Source organism: Pygocentrus nattereri, chromosome 8 (genome assembly GCF_015220715.1).
Source record: "Pygocentrus nattereri isolate fPygNat1 chromosome 8, fPygNat1.pri, whole genome shotgun sequence".
Taxonomy (NCBI): domain Eukaryota; kingdom Metazoa; phylum Chordata; class Actinopteri; order Characiformes; family Serrasalmidae; genus Pygocentrus; species Pygocentrus nattereri.
The window spans coordinates 5,194,106-5,211,598 of NC_051218.1; the positions used below are offsets into that span (position 1 = coordinate 5,194,106).

The 17,493-nt window shown below is 42.2% G+C and overlaps 1 protein-coding gene across 1 annotated transcript; it reads right to left on the bottom strand.

The window, feature by feature from the left end:
- Positions 1-540: 540 nt before the first annotated feature.
- Positions 541-12,840, bottom strand: map1lc3b (microtubule-associated protein 1 light chain 3 beta). Its single transcript, XM_017724601.2, has 4 exons — positions 12,592-12,840; positions 7,543-7,598; positions 2,608-2,714; positions 541-2,331 (listed from the first exon to the last, which is right to left on the bottom strand). The coding sequence occupies exons 1-4, from the start codon at positions 12,629-12,631 to the stop codon at positions 2,157-2,159; spliced, it is 378 nt and encodes a 125-aa protein (XP_017580090.1). The 5' UTR covers positions 12,632-12,840; the 3' UTR covers positions 541-2,156.
- Positions 12,841-17,493: the final 4,653 nt, after the last annotated feature.

Here is a 17,493-nt window from a genome sequence, read left to right on the forward strand (position 1 = left end):
AGAATTTTTAAACACCTCAGTGTCGCTGCTGGATAAAGGCTGTTCTGTGAGAATGATTCATGTAATTCCAACACGATGACATCCGTTCCATTTAGTGTCATCTGTCACCACAACCAGCAGCGTATTTGTCATGATTCCGCTGCACTTGCCCAGGTTCTACGTAAAGACTCTTGATTGTGAACACGATCCAGATGTTAACATGATTATTCCGCTATTTAACCTCTTTCAGCCGGTTCTGATTCCGGTGTTTACATGACGTATTTCGATTGGGTTGTTGGGTTTCATGGACCGTTCTGATTACAGCATTGCAGCTCACAACAAAGCAAAGTGCAGGAGGTTTGAAATCGTCCAAGGCCGCCTGAATATTGCTCGGTTTTATTTCTCTTTTAAAATGAGTCGGATCAAGAAGAGAGCGCTGTAACATTGCTGTAAATGCAGATGCAGAGAGGAAGAGGTGGGACAGCACAGAGATGAGAACGGATGAAGCACGGCCCCTCCGCTCTTCTCCATCACACCCGCTTTCAAACAAAGAACCTTTGATTTATTTATTTATTTATTTATTTAGTTTGTTCATCACACATACGTATAAGCATATGAACTTTGTTTTTTTTCTTTTACAAGGAAACATCTCTTTAAATAAAACAAGACGATTAAGCTAAATGCAAATGCTCAGGATAAAAGGCATCTAAACTTTTTTTCGTTGTACAATTACCTGTAAGACATACTGACGTTGGCGTACAGTAGCACACATATGCGTTTATAAAGGCGTAAATAAACCTCTCTATTAAAATCCGGAACTCTAAAAGCGTGCACCAGAAGAGAAGCAGGGGTTTCGGAGCCGTTTGAGCCCAAACTCAGGGCTGCCTACACCTGCTAAAGTGACGTGTCCATCTAAAATAGGTGGCTTCCTGCATGTCTCGACACAGGCGAGCGGCAAACCACCCACAGCGTTGGTTTTTGTTTTGTTTTTTTTGTTTGTTTTTTTTGCAAAACAACATTCATCCATTCACTTATGCTCTTTTCCTATGCAGCTTGGCTCGTTTTCATGACTGATATTCTCCTTTATTTTTTCTATATCTGCATTAAAAAGCTTTGCACTACAATCATAAGGTTCTTGATAGCTCAGCATTGTCCTCTTTTGTCCTACATCTGAGTGACTTAGGAAAGTTAAAGAGGGGGGAAACATTTTTTTTTTGCTTTCTTGGGTTGTGGAGCCAAAATACTCAACACCCACAGCCCTCCTGAAGACAGCAGGAGAGGAGAAAAGAAAGGCAGAATCGCTAAACTCTTCGGATAAGGTTTGGTTTATCAGCAACAAGCAGTCTGTTCTAAATTGAGCGAGGTAACGGAGGCCCGTCCCGTTCCCGAACGACATGCCTTTGGGAACAGGACTCCAAATGACTTACAACTCCACCTCTGAGTGATCTGAGAAGAAACGAGATCTAAATTCAGGCTGGAACACGCTGATAAACTACTCTTAAGTCAGAAAATGAAATAAATTATGTCAGGATATGGGATTTATTGAGTCACGCAGTCCGACAGAGCCTCGAAACTCGGAGCGCTTGAACTATGTTTACGTTATCAAACCGCTCATGTTTAAGCTTTAAGATCTTCCAGGTTAAAAACAAACCGGAGGCGTCCGAGCAGATTTGATGTGTCTGATTCGTTTCGATTTTGGACCGCATTCATGAACTGACACGAACCGTTTCGGTAAACGCTCTTGTGCTGATGGCGGCGTGCCGAGAAACGCACCGATCTGCTCCGGGAAAAGGAAATAAAACTAACCCCATTTGCAAACAAACCCCTTGTTTACATGCAGCCTCTCTTTCTTTCAAGCTTTCGCCACCCTTTAGCTGATCGTTCGCGCAATCTGTCCTACAACCAAAGGATGATCTCAGTCTACTCAAACAAAAAGACCCCTTTTTGATCCGTAATAACCAAAGACATCAGTAAGGGAGGCCGGGTTTAAAAGGAATGAAATCTAGGATCTGATAAAGGCTGGGGGCAACAGGGCCAGCCAAAAAAGGACAACAGGTCTAGCTCCTGTGGCCCTATCTGCGTATGTGTGGAGGTGGTCTATGGCGGAAAAGGGCAGAGGGGTAGAGGGTGGGGGTGGGGGTTGTATTATTGTCCAGAAGAAAGAGCCTGTAGGCGTTTTACTGCGAGGCCGCCGTTCCAAAAGTCTCCTGGGAAGCGTACACCATGTACAGGAAGCCATCTTCGTCTCTCTCGCGCTCGTAGACCTCGGAAATGGCCGTGGAAACGGACACCATGCTGTGCCCGTTCACGAGCAGGAAGAAGGCCTGGTTGGAGTTCAGCTGCAGGCGCCTCCTGGTGGCGACACCCAGACAAAACACAGAGCGTCAGCACATCTATTTTAACCTGCTGCTATATTTAACCTGCTTTCATGTGCAGCACTGAGGACGAATATCAATGAGGGTCTGGTTCTAATTCAGAGGACCTGCCTCCTTTTCTCTTCCACTCGTGGGGCTGTGGAGCGTCCGACTTATGCATTTCAATGAGCAGGACAATGAGCAGCGTACAGTAAAATCAGAGGAAAGAATTTACATTCACACACGTTCAGAAGCGGGAACTGGTCTGGATTACCTGATGATCTTAATGAGTTCACTCATGTTCACGTGGTCAGGAACCAAAAACTTTGTTTTGTCCAGAATGGGGAGCTGCTTCTCACCCTTGTACCTCTCAATGATGACCTGAAATCAGAAGAAAATATAAGATTTGTTCTCCTGCCTGCTTACAAACGAAATTGAGCAGTTTCTGAAGCTGGGTTTATTTGTTTCTTTTAATAGATGTATAGAAAAACTCAGCGTAGTGTTACGGTCATAATCAAAGCTTATATCTCTGAAACGGTACCTTTATAGGGGAAATAAATAAAAAAAAAGTCATATAAAAAAGTTTGGGCACACCTGCTTGATTTTTTTTGCCTTTTCTAAGTGTGACCAAGCGAGCCCGTCCTCTACAGAGACACACTTCAGTGCATTTTAATACACAATTACTGTTTATTTGCTGTTTAACTGATTTTCACTCTGCAAATCAACAGAACATATGATCTGACCAGGGCTGTTCAAACGTCTGCATACATCGGTGTGTCAGTGTAAACTGATTCTGTAAAGTGATTCTAGACCAGACTGTCTTAATGAAATGTTTACATAATGATACGGGCAGCTGGAGGTCCAAAGTTTTGATATGATTGCTGCAATTTTTTTTATTTTTGCCTGTAAACATGTAAACCAGCTCTACCAGTTCATAATACTGACATGCAATTTCTAACATCTCAGCAATATCAAGATTTACACCATACACCCCTGAAGTGTATTTTATATATATATATATATATATATATATATATATATATATATATATATATATATATGTGTGTGTGTGTATATGTGTGTGTGTGTGTGTGTGTGTGTGTGTGTGTGTGTGTGTGTGTGTGTGTGTGTGTGTGTGTGTGTGTGTAGAAAATTGTGAAGACTGATGAAGGACTAGAGGATGACCAACACAAACTGTGCAGCAGCAGATGAGCTGTCGTCTCTGACTTTACATCTACAGGGTGGACTGACCAGGTAGGAGTGTCTAACAGAGTGGACAGTGAGTGGACACAGTATTTAAAAACTCAGACCAGCGCAACACACACTAACACTGCACCACCACGTCAGTGTTACTGCAGTGCTGAGAATGACCCACCACCCAAACAGTACCTGCTCTGTGAGGGTCCATGGGGGTCCTGACCACTGAAGAACAGGGTAACAGAGTATCAGAGAAACAGATGGACTACAGTCTGTAACTGTAGAACTACAGAGTGCAGCTATACAGTAAGTGGAGCTACATAAATATCATGGGACTTATTTTTACATGGCCATTTTTTAACCTCCATTCATCCTATAAAATCAAACAGGCTGTTTTGGTAATTTTGACTTCAAGGCCGTCCAAAGAAAATATCAAATATCAAATATATAGTAACTTTACAGAAGAGGGCAAAAACACCCTCATCTTTCAATGCAAGTTAATGTAAAGCTATTTTATTCCAATGATTTAAGAGCATACATGAAATGATGTAGAAACATGGTTTTCTCTGGACAGTGACGATATGTAAACAAGCTCTGTGCTAGCTGTTCTGTGTCTAATTCAAAAAGCTATGAAACCCCCTTTATAACTTCAGCATGAGCGAGCAGCTCTGAACTGCTGTAGGCTGAATAGGTGGATATATGTAAATGTGTAAAAACGGCTGTTTTAGCTTTCCATACACGAACTGTATGGCCTGGAGAGTGGAGAGTGTTTATGGGTCGTTCTACAGAAACGTCCACTTTCCTGTCTCTCCATAGGAGTCACTGGTGTTACTGATCATCATCGGTGTTGCACATAATAAAGGAAACACCAGAGACACTTTAAATAAAATATGCATTTTACAAAACGGCTGCTGCAGAACATCAAACCGCACGCTGGCAATCATAGAAAATCCACTAAAATATGGAATTTAATCCATTTGGATTCTATTTTTTCACAGTTACCTCAGAATAAAGTCGGTGACTTCACACCGGTGACGTCAGCTGAAAGCTTCATATGAAATCAGGAGCTAAAGGAGAAAATCTCTGAGAACTGAAAGACACAGTGGACTCACGCTTCATAGATCCTCAGAAAACAGGTCAAAGGAAGTCGAGTGACGTCATCAGTGTGACTTTTATTTCAAAATAAGAGTTTTTTTGTTACGCAGTGACACCAGTGACACGAATCCTGGAGAACTTTCATTACTTGTTTTATAATATATATTTGGCGTTTGTTTTCTTTGTCATTTAATTTATACATTCCATGGTCATGTATAGATTATTGCAGTTAAAGTTACAGAAAAATATTTTTGCCTTCAAAATATGGCCTCAGCCTTCACACACGACTATGGGGACGAGCTCTTCTGTGGTGACTGGAATTCTACATGATTGATTTATAAACCAATATTGCTAAATTGAAGCTGAAGAAGGTGTAACTGTTAAAATGACATTGTTTTATATTAAAATATAAATAAATTGTAAAGTGTGACATATCCGTAAACGCTAGGGACATAAGAATGGACGTTTCTGTAGAATGACCCTTATGTTACATCAAACTCAATTCAAACCAGCAAGAAGAATTTAGTTGTCCATGATACGAGCTCTTTAATATTAACAGGGCTTCGTGAAGAGGAGACGCGGCCCTCTGGCTGGAACCATCAGCGCGCGGTCTGCTGTTTTTCCTGAACGCAGAGCCACGGCGGTTTTCCTCCTCAGAGGGTTGATAATTAGGTTGTGAGCTGAAACAGGTGTGCTGTAGCATCCCCCTGACGGAACTGGGTGGGGGTGGGGGCGTTAGAAATGGCCCGAGGGTTGGAGATGTTCAGGATATGGTCAAACAGTGAGCTGGGGGTATGTGTGCAGCAGATGGGAAGCTGACTGACACTTGATCCTAATGGTCAGCTTGGATAACAATGCCGCTCAATAGCCGTAGAGCCTCACAGCTCAGTCAGCAGAGGTGACTCCTCACACCTATTCTCTTTCATGGACGTGCTCAGATATGCTGATGCCGGGGCTGGTGAGGTGACTAACGACTCATACTGTGGCTCTTCAGCCAGAGTTTAAGATGTTTTAATGTGTAAATGTAATCCTTTAACCGCAGGAAGGGCAGTTTGGTGTAAAAAGCCCTCAAGGTGAACATGAGATTACTGACCTTTCAGCCTTCTTGACCTCTCTAACGTGTAAATAGCACCTTTACAAGAACATGTCCCTTTTAACTGCAGAGGGAACAAGCACAAACGGCTTTGGGACGCATCCCAACAAGTCCTGTTTCCCCTTTCTACAATCTACACTTACTGTAGAGCTGCACTTTGTAGTTCTACAGTTACAGACTGTAGTCCATCTGTTTCTCTGATACTTTGTTAGCCCCCTTTTACCCTGTTCTTCAGTGGTCAGGACCCCCACGGACCCTCACAGAGCAGGTACTATTTGGGTGGTGGATCATTCTTAACACTGCGGTAACACTGACGTGGTGGTGGTGATTTATACACTCATTGACTATGATATATACAATCTATACACTCATTGATATATTACCTATATATCATGTATACGCCATAAGTGTATAAAACATGTATACAGTCAATTAGTGTATATATGATATATCATATATATCTTTAGTCAATGTGTATACATACACACATACATACACACACTATATATATATATATATATATATATATATATATATATATGTATATATATATCGTCATCTATGGAGTTAATGATATATACGTCATGTAGATCATGTGTACAGACACTGAATGCAGCATATACACAAACTCAGTGGTCCAGCTCCTTCGTGATTGGAGCCTCTTGCTCTTGTTCATACAGCTTGGAGGTTCTTGTTACAGTGGAGGCTCTTTGAGAGGAACCGGAGCTGCTGCTTTTAGATGTAAACGATACTTTAGACTTGATGTACCATGAACATAAATTCACAGAACTCAACATGTAAAAGCTGGATTTCAATTATGGTCAAACTATGAAAATGTGGTAATGGTGTTTAGAAAATTTATGCCATGAATAACTGAATAATGAACCTTCTACCGAAAGATTCCCTCCAACCAAAAGAGGCTTCTCTATGAACCTATGACGCCACATGGAAAGGCCTCCAAGTAGTAATAAGTGCCCTAAAAACACTCCAGAACCACATTAACTGATCACATTCACTTTGGCTATGTTTACACAGCAGGTAAAAGTGGCCCGAATCTGATTTTCTCACCAAATCCGATTTTTTTGTTTGGCTGTTCACATCCTTTAAATGTGGTCTGTATGCGACGTCAGTCTGAACAGATCAGCTCCTAAACCGACCCGCAGGCGCAAAAGAACTGAGCGTACCTCGTCCAGAGGTAAACAGTCATGACAGCCAGTGAACATCTATCTCTCCCGGAGCTTCAGTTTTATCTTCACCAGCATCACAGGAGCGGTTATAAAGTTCCAGTGGTTGACAGTTGGGCTCATCACCCACAACGTGTTCGAATTCACCGAAAAAAGAGCGCGTTATTCGGCCACGGTCACTTCTCCGGCTCATGTCCTCCGATTCTTTAAACTGTTCTCTGACACTGCAGCCTCGGGCTCCTCTGGCCGTTTCGTTTGAAGCCTCTTCAAACACGGAGCGGCTGTGATGAGTCTCTTCAAATTTATCGGTACAGAAACATCAGCCTAAACGTTTTTGAGTCTCAGCAGAGAAATTATGACGAATGCTGAGTTGGACTGACGTAAGAGTCGCATCGCCGCAAATCGGATACGGATCGGATTTCACCACCACATATGAAAGCGTCTCAGATCTGAGCTGAAAATGTCAGATTCAGTGTGTTTATCTGTCCACACGGACACACATCTGTGTCACATATGAGGAAAACGATCGGGTTTGGGCCTCTTTTACCTGCCGTGCGAACGTAGCCTTTAACACTCTCTAGATCAGATTTCAGCAGCTGCTGGTTTGCTCGTGACTCTGAATGGAGCGAGACAGACTTACCGGGATTTTGTTTGGGTGCTGCTCTCGGATCTGTTTAACATCGTCCACTCTTTGTTCTGTATAGGCACAGATAACAGCAACATGTCAGATGCAGCTCATTAATGTACAGATATTTTCATATGAGCCATCATCATTCACATCATAATCAGATCCTAATAGCTGATCTAATGTAATGTACAAACAATAACCCATAGAATATATAGAATATAGCCCATTTCAAACTAATAACATCTTATGAGGACCGGTCACTTCATGAGTATCAGGATTATGTCTGAATGAGGCCAAACCACATAAAAATGCAGGAGTAAACTCACCCAAGATGCATTTAAAACAGATCTGACCAATCAAACCACTTCAGAAGGTGGACTGAGATGCATTTGAGCTACAGGCTACAGCAGCGTAAACGCTTTTGTGTCTATGAGACACAATCAACAAAAACTACTAACACAACTGAAACCCCTCCCTATGCAACCAAAACTCCTCACACTGCAACAGAAGCCCCTCCCCATACAACCAAAACTCCTCACACTGCAACAGAAGCCCCTCCCCATACAACAGAAGCCCCTCCCCATACAACTGAAACCCCTCCCTATGCAACCAAAACTCCTCACACTGCAACAGAAGCCCCTCCCCATACAACTGAAACCCCTCCCTATGCAACCAAAACTCCTCACACTGCAACAGAAGCCCCTCCCCATACAACTGAAACCCCTCCCTATGCAACCAAAACTCCTCACACTGCAACAGAAGCCCCTCCCCATACAACTGAAACCCCTCCGAACACAATTGAAACTCCCAGTATTACCAAAACTCCTCCCAGTACTATTGAAACTCTTCCCAGTACAACCGAAACTCCTCCCCTTGCAGTATGTCACTGGGCATGTGATATGCTGTCAGCAAGGAAGATGCTCATGGTTGGGGGACGCAACGAAAAGCTTAATAGCAATACTGACGGACACTACTGTGCAAAAGAAACCGCAGATGAAGAGACAAACTGAACAGATAAACAGCCGGTAATTGGTTGTCCGTCCCACACAGACTTCAGTCCGACTAAACGGAGACGCGTTTGGCTAAAGTCTTATCAGCTACTGGTCATATGAAGTGACCAAGTGTGAACGGGGTCTGTGTGTTTAAAGGTCCATATCCTACATTTTTCTTGTACTTTCAAGTCCACCTTTCATGTTTGCCTGGCTTTATACACCAAAAATACATTTTCCAACCTCACTCCCTCCATTAGAGCTGACTGACACGTGTAAACACAACAACACTGACTTGTCGCCCTGTATTGTGCTTCTACGAAAAAACAAAGGGCTGAAACTTTCCTTAGAACTTAAGTGTGAATGGGCGGGGCTAAACTGTTGCAGGATGTATAGGTTGATCTATTACATCACACACTACATTAAACTTTTATTTATTTATTTTAATGTGAGATAAATACAGATTCCCATTACATGAGCGCTTTAAATACGCTGCTGACTGAAGTTCTGGGAGAGAGCACTGCCTGTTCTTGGCTGTCAAGTAAGAGAAACCAAAGCATTTAATGAAGCTGGACACAGATGTGCAGTCCTTTTTTCGCACCCAGCCTATTTTCTTTCCACAATTTCGGACGGAAAGATGCCCAATTGAGTGTCTAAACCTGTGGCAGTGCGCGATGTTTGAGTTGATGGAAGAGAATTTACAGTTTTAAGCAAAACACACGCATTCAAATGAGCTTAACTGGCAGAGGGGAAAGTGAAAGAAGCTCTTTGTGTAGCTGAGGATGACGAGGCAACCGGCTTCACAAATGACTCAGCACATCCTCCGACAGCAGTAAAAACCACAATCATGAGACAATAAAATCATACAGACCAAAGAAATATGGTGCACTGCCCGAACCAACACGTGAGAAACATGGGGTTTGTGTTGAAACCGCTACGGCTGAAATACAGAACCAGTGTTTAGTGGGAGTCTCTATATATTCAGTCTACAGTGGGGACCTTTGTCCTTACAAAGGTCCAGGCTGGGTTCACTTTACTGGAGAACATGCTTGGTTCCTGTGTTAATCCGTAGTTTAAACATCTGCATGTTTGTACCGACGAAACATTTATTTTCTCAAAGGATATTATTATTATTATTAACAATAATACACACACACACACACACTTTCTGAAACCGCTTATCCTTCTGGGTCACAGCAGTCACTGAGCGCTAGGTAGGAAACACCCAGGATAGGTTGCCAGTCCACCACAGAGCAGACAGACATACACATTCACTCACACCTGGGGGTCATTTAGCTTGTCCAACTGGCCTGCCTGCATGTCTTTGGACTGTGGGAGGAAACCCACACAGACACAGGGAGAACATTCAAACACAGAGAGGACTCTGGTCACCCGGCCGGGGAATCGAACCCAGACCCTGCTTGATGTGAGGCGACAGCGCTACCCACCACACCACCTATTATAATAACAAAAAAGATAGTACAAATAGGTTGGAGTACAATAATAATTATATTATTATTAATTAATAATGCATTATTATTATTATTATTATTATTATTATTATTGTTTTTACTACTACATTTGCTGCATTTAGCATCAGAGAAGGTATCCAGGCTAGTGCAAATAGGTTAGAGTACAAACCACCCCGATCTGGTTTGAACACTTTGATTAGACACAGTAAATGTGCAGTATAATAAATTTCATAAACACGACTCGCTCTGCTTATGCACCCTGCAGAGAGTCAACACCTCTGTTTATATATATATATATATATATATATATATATATATATATATATATATATATATATATATATATATATATATATATATATATATATATATATATATATATGTATGTGTGTGTGTGTGTGTGTTTAGAGCGTGGTGTTAATTGTGATCGTAACATTTCTCTGCCGTTCTGGACTCATGATACATCTCTATACACTTTGTTGTAATAATAATAATAATAATAATAATAATAATAATAATAATCAGTTGTACGTTCTAACAGGTCTGAATGTGGCAGGGTGGCTTTTCGCTACAGCACCCCATCTTCGTGGAATGATCTGCAGAGACATGTGACACTGGAGCAGTTCATCTCCTTCGCTGATTTGAAGATAACGCCTAAGAAGCTGCATCATTCTGCTTTTTCTCGTTTTCCCGCTTGTCGTTGGTGTTTCTTTGTTTACTGCTCTTGTTTATGTGCTGCCTTGGCAGCCAGGGCTCACTGGCATAAGGGAAGCTCCTCTCAGTGCCATTTCGGTGGTTAAATAAAGGCAATATAAAATACTTGTGAGTGTGAAATGTCAGTATTTTGTTATGACCTCATCTGAAAAAGATCTACAGGCAATTTCTAACACAGGCAAATGTGGACGATGAATATAGTTTACTACAGTTTATTACTCGCACTGCACATTCGATTTTATGGTTCTTTAAGTAGATTTTATTATATCTGTATATCCGTGTGTGGCAATACTGTTGCTGTACTTTGTGCTGCTGTAACAGACAACTTTCCCTCTGAGATTAATAAAGTGATCCATCCATCCATCATAGCTCACTACAGGGTGCTTCACAGGGGACGCAGGTTCCTATCAGGCAGCACTACAGAATATCAAAAACATAATAGATGATTGTAGAAGTATCACAGAAATCTAACAGCTGTGCTGCAGGCATGGAAACAAAGACTGACGGCGATGCAGCGGTTACTGTAGGGCTGGGCAATAAGTCAGAAAGTATTAGTTAATATTATAAGTTCTAGCTAATTCATGTTGATCCTGCTCATTTGTATATCATTAATTTAAACCATAAACAACATATAATGTATATCTCTATACATTTATTTTTTCATATATGTTTAGTAGGTTTTAGTAGGTCGCAGACGTGCATTACAACACAGTTGATCTCATTTATTTTTAGATTATTTATTTAAAGAGATATGCGGATTTATTTTTACATTTATTTATTTATTTTTTGTTTACTTTTTCAAGGCACTCCGCGGTTAAAAATACATTTTCCACAACTTCACCAAAAGGCACAGCAAAGTCAGAGGAACGCGTTGAATGACCGTGATCTCAATACTGACCCCAGCTATCGTGATTATTACCCTCTCCACAATCGGGCAGCCCTAGTTTCCTCCAAAAGCTGCGGCCTGAACGTGCGGCTTATGCCCATGCTGACCAAGCCTCTCAGAAACCCCAACGTGTGGAGACTTCCAGGCTCTGTTAAAGCCCAAATTTCGACATTTTCCAGATATTTCTGCAACTTCTTCCACCATGAGCTGCACCCAGTCAACCAGTCAGGTCCTCTTGAGGCCTCAGAGCTCCTCTCCAGCCTGTCTGATGGTGTTTAGGCCTCAGGAGATCACCGGGACCAGCTTCATCGTCAAAAAGCCCACTTTTCTTCATTTTCTCGAGGCTGTCTGCAAACAAACCCCACCACAAACCCATCCCCCAACACTGCAGCCCCTCTCTACAGACCACAGGAACATGAAGGACCTGTTTCACCCTCTAACACACACACACGCACACATGTGGCCTAACAAAGGCACTGCGACACTGAGCCTGGCTGGCTTTACACATCACTCCTCTACCAAGCACAGCTCATCTGCACCATCAAGCCGTTTCAGACAGATGACCAGTGCATTAATATATGGAAATACATCATGATAAGCCAGGCTGGCCTGTCTAAAGCTCAACAACACATGGCCTGTGTCTTGCTTTCGATATGTAAGCAAGGTTGCTGTGATCTGCGCAGACTTTCCTCGTCGAATTAACACCACAGTTAGTCAAAAATGTAACATAATCGAGGCGTAAGGTCCTTTAAAGTTGGCTAAAGTTGGCCTCCTACTCGAATCCCCCCCCGTTCCACCTTAAATGGCGCAGCTGCTACAGTCAGGCCATTCGACCACCGTGAAGCTTTCTCCAGCTTCTTTCCAGACAGGTCGTTTTAAGATGTTAAAGACCACACGGGGCTAAAACTACACAGACGCTGCTGGCGGGGAGGACCATGAATCGCCCCCCTCACCCCTGACCACAAAGCGAAACCAAAGCGCTCCGGCGGCCGCTGCTTACCGAACGTCCTCCTTTGTTTGAACGTCTTCTCTGAAGGCATGTTTATGAGAAGACTCGTCTTTAGGCAGGCGGCCCGGGTACAAACGGATAGCGTCCTCTTCCGACAAGGTCGTCTGCTTCCTCTGAGGAGAGGCTTTCTGTCTAAAAACGCGGAATAGCGCGTGTTACAAAAAGCCCGTCTTTCTTCTCTCTCCTCTCTCTCTCTCTCTCTCTCTCTCTCTCTCTCTCTCTCTCTCTCCTGCCTGCGAGTCTCTAACCAGCAAAACAAACCTATCAGCTGATCTCTGACGTCACCGGGCGTTTTTTATTTGTTTTTTTTGTTTCCCCGCCCGTTTTCCGACACGCCCCGCCTCTCCTGTGCGCCGATTGGCTAGACGCACACGCGTCACAAAGCACACAAGATGTTCTAGAACGTTTGGACAGTCGTGTTAGAACATAACACCGGCACAGCCTGTTTATAGACATGGCAGTGTTATGCTTGTGCTTGTACCTGTCTGTCTATCTATCTGTCTGTCTGTCTATCTATCTATCTATCTATCTATCTATCTATCTATCTATCTATCTATCTATCTATCTATCTATCTATCTACCTGTATATCTGTCTGTTTGTCTACCTATCTATCTATCTATCTATCTATCTATCTATCTATCTATCTATCTATCTATCTATCTATCTATACGTCTGTTTGTCTGTCTATCTATCTATCTATCTATCTATCTATCTATCTATCTATCTATCTATCTATCTATCTGTACGTCTGTCTGTCTGTCTATCTACCTGTATATCTGTATGTTTGTCTAGCTACCTGTCTGTCTGTCGGTCTATCTATCTATCTATCTATCTATCTATCTATCTATCTATCTATGCGTCTTCACATCGGCCCATTTCCCCCGAATCCAACACGTGAACTACTGTTCACTTACCGACTCATATGTCCCAGACCTTCACTTGCGCCGTTGTTGTGAGATACTCAGCGTTATTTGCTTCATATGTGAGTTATGATGTTCTTGCTGATAAAATATGCAGAGCAGCAGTTTAATCAGAGCTTTGATAACCGTTCACCATCACATATAATGACAAATGAGTTTAAAGGGACATTATTGATCATGTGATCTCTTGAGGGCTTAGTTAACGTCCAGCGTTGACAGCAATATTTACATAACATTAGTACAGAAGTGATCATCACACGTCTTTCTGTTTATTTCCACATCAAATCAAATCAAATTTATTTGGAGCGCTTTTTACAACTGATGATGTCACAAAGCAGCTTCACAGAAATCCAGTAAAGACAAAGTTTTAACATGAATGTAAAACCCCCAAGTGAGGAAGCCAGGGGGCGACAGTGGCCAGGCGAACCTCCCTCAGAGCTGAGGAAGAAACCCTGGGAGGACCCAAGGCCCACAAGAGGGGACCCGTCCTCCTCTGGTCAAACTACCTACAAGTGATTATACTACTAATATTAATAGCAGTAGTATTGGTAGTAGGAATAACTAGGAGGCCATGAAAACTTCAGTGAAGGCTGGGCAGCTAGTCCAAGGTAGGTGGCCGTAGCTCGGGCCTGGGCAGCTGGTCTGAAGCGGGTAGCAGGAGGGCTCGACAGTCAGTCGTCCTTCAGTGTACGGCCGGACATGTGGGCGGTCGTTTACTCAGAAAAAGGCAGGGAGATGACCACAGACATGAGCAAAACCTAAGTACTCACTTAATAGTCAATAGAATACCAAATAGCAAGGCCATAAACTCAAATTCTCACTGATGTCCAAAGAGAAACAAGCATCTCCAAAATGGTAAGATTACAGGAGAGGACAATAATGTTCTACGCTTTTAACGCAAGTCAATGCAGTGATTTTATTCCAGGCAGTTTTGGAGCATTTCTGTCAGTCCATTCATCATGAACCTGCCACTCAATGTAAGGAGAACTGCTGGAATCTATTTATTTCCCTTTTTTTTTTTTTTTGGACAACGACAATATACACAACACTGCGCCCACTTGCAGAAATAAACTAATAAAAATCACGAAATAGCATTATTTTTTGATTGATCATGATTTTGTTTTATTTTATTTTTCTCACTTGTTTACTTGTATCAGAAACACTGCCCAGCACTGCAAGCTACCAGCCAATCACAGTGCGGGAGGGCGGGACTTGCCAGAATACGGGTGGGAAAAAAAACTTATAGAGGTAAATGAGGTTGCTGGCGATTTTGGTGTTTCAGTTTAAACATATAGCACATTAACAAAACCAGCTTCCCAAAAAGATGCTGAACATTTCAGTCCGTGTCTGGAAACTCAAACAGATTATACGTGAAGCAGTTTATCAAATCTACACCCGTTAGTACTTGAGCGCTTGCAACAAAATAACAATGTATTTGAAATTTTGTTGACATAAAGGCATCAACAAAACATAAATAAGGCACAGTTTCGCTTTTTAATGGAGATGATTATACTAAATAAGCAATGTAACTGATAATCTAAAAGACGAGTGGAATGATTCATATTATATTTATATATATGCCCAAAGAAAAACCTGTATCTTCATTTTTATTTCTCCACCATTCAAACTCAACAGCTCTCATTTACCCTGAGTTCATCATGAATGGAGCTCACTGGATCAAGGACCATCACACTCACTGCTCTGCATCTCTCAGAGCTCTATAATAATAAACAGCCGACTGGGGTCAGTAGAAGTCAATGTGGACCATAAAGTAATGTTTAATGTTCAAAGGCTACTGAGAAGGCGTTTCTGCTCCATATCAGCAGCGCATGACTCACAGGGCCATGACAAGTGTTTTCTGAGCCGTATTAAGAAATAACCGTTCGAGTGGTTATTACGGGTCAACAGTGACAAATTCTCATGCTCAGCGGAAATGTTAGGGCACGTCCCTCTGTTTGTTTACTTACTGTTCTGGTTTTCTGAGGCCAATAGCAAATATCCCACTAAGATTGTAACATATCTCTGTAAGTAATGTGTGGTACAGCCATGGAGTATAAAGCTATTAACGGACGTCGTAGTACACACACACACACACACACACACACACACACACACACACACACACACACACACACACACGTAACTGGAATAGTACACACACCATATACTCCACACACACACACACACACACACACACACACACACGTAACTGGAATAGTACACACACCATATACTCCACACACACACACACACACACGTACGTACGTAACTGGAATAGTACACACACCATATACTCCACACACACACACACACACACACACACACACACACACACACACACACACACACACACACACACGTACGTAACTGGAATAGTACACACACCATACACTCTACACACACACACACGTAACTGGAATAGTACACACACCATACACCATACACTCTACACACACACACATACACACACGTAACTGGAATAGTACACACACCATATACTCCACACACACACACACGCACACACACACACGCACACACACACACGTAACTGGAATAGTACACACACCATACACTCTACACACACACACACACGCACACACACACACGCACACACACACACGTAACTGGAATAGTACACACACCATACACTCTACACACACACACGCACACACACACACACACACACACACACACACACACACACACACGTAACTGGAATAGTACACACACCATACACTCTACACACACACACACGTAACTGGAGTAGTACACACACCATACACTCTACACACACACACACACACACACACACGTAACTGGAATAGTACACACACTATACACTCTACACACACACACACATACACACACATAACTGGAATAGTACACACACCATACACTCTACACACACACACACACACACACACACACACACACACACACACACACACACACACACACACACACACACACACGTAACTGGAATAGTACACACACCATACACTCTACACACACACACACACATAACTGGAATAGTACACACACACTATACATTCTACACACACACACACACACACACACACACACACGTAACTGGAATAGTACACACACCATACACTCTACACACACACACGCACACACACACACACACACGTAACTGGAATAGTACACACACTATACACTCTACACACACACACTGCTGTATTCATAAGTATTGATAATATTTATTAACCCATTTCATTCTTCTTTCTCCAGCTCATTTACACAGATCTGCCCTTTACACACACAGAGACTTATATTTACAGAGACCTCCTACATAAAAATAAAACAAAATGTAAGTTAGTAAGGTGTGGCAACAAGATAATTAAGTTGTAGCCATGACTTAGTAAGGTGTGGGAACGAGATCCTAATGTATGGCCATGACTTAGATAGATAGATAGATAGATAGATAGATAGATAGATAGATAGATAGATAGATAGATAGATAGATAGATGGCTTTATTGTCATTCGCATCGCATGTGGTTCATGAGGTGGAACAAAACATTGTACTCACAGTCCCAGTTAGTAAGGCATGAGAACAAGATAATTACAGTTTTTACAACTGCTAACGTCCTTTTGTCCAATCTGTAGTCACATTTTCAAAACCCTAAACAGGCAACAGCGGTCTTTAGTGGGCTACACCATTAATACAATTCATGTTGTTTTCGTATAAAATGCAGTCATTTAACATGTTTCTACACACAAGGCTACCCAAGAACAAAATTCTGGATCTTTCTCGTCTTATTTACAAATGCTTGCACGCAGCATGAAAACGAGAATGCATAGTTCTGCAAAGAAAAGCAGGTGGAAAGCTGTGACTGTAATACACATTTTTGCACGTACAGATCGTTGAAATAAAATGCAGTAATAGACCAACCAGCTGATTCCAGTCCCAGTCGGAGACACAGCCAGGTGCTATTAGTGACATGGGCACA

Bases quoted from the DNA above. Each gene is read 5' to 3' on its own strand.
- map1lc3b (XM_017724601.2), bottom strand. From the start codon at position 12,631: ATGCCTTCAGAGAAGACGTTCAAACAAAGGAGGACGTTCG. The intron at 7,599-12,591 runs GTAAGCAGCGGC...GTGCCTATACAG, and splicing joins CAAACAAAGGAGGACGTTCG to AACAAAGAGTGGACGATGTT. The intron at 2,332-2,607 runs GTAATCCAGACC...TGTCGCCACCAG, and splicing joins GAACTCATTAAGATCATCAG to GAGGCGCCTGCAGCTGAACT.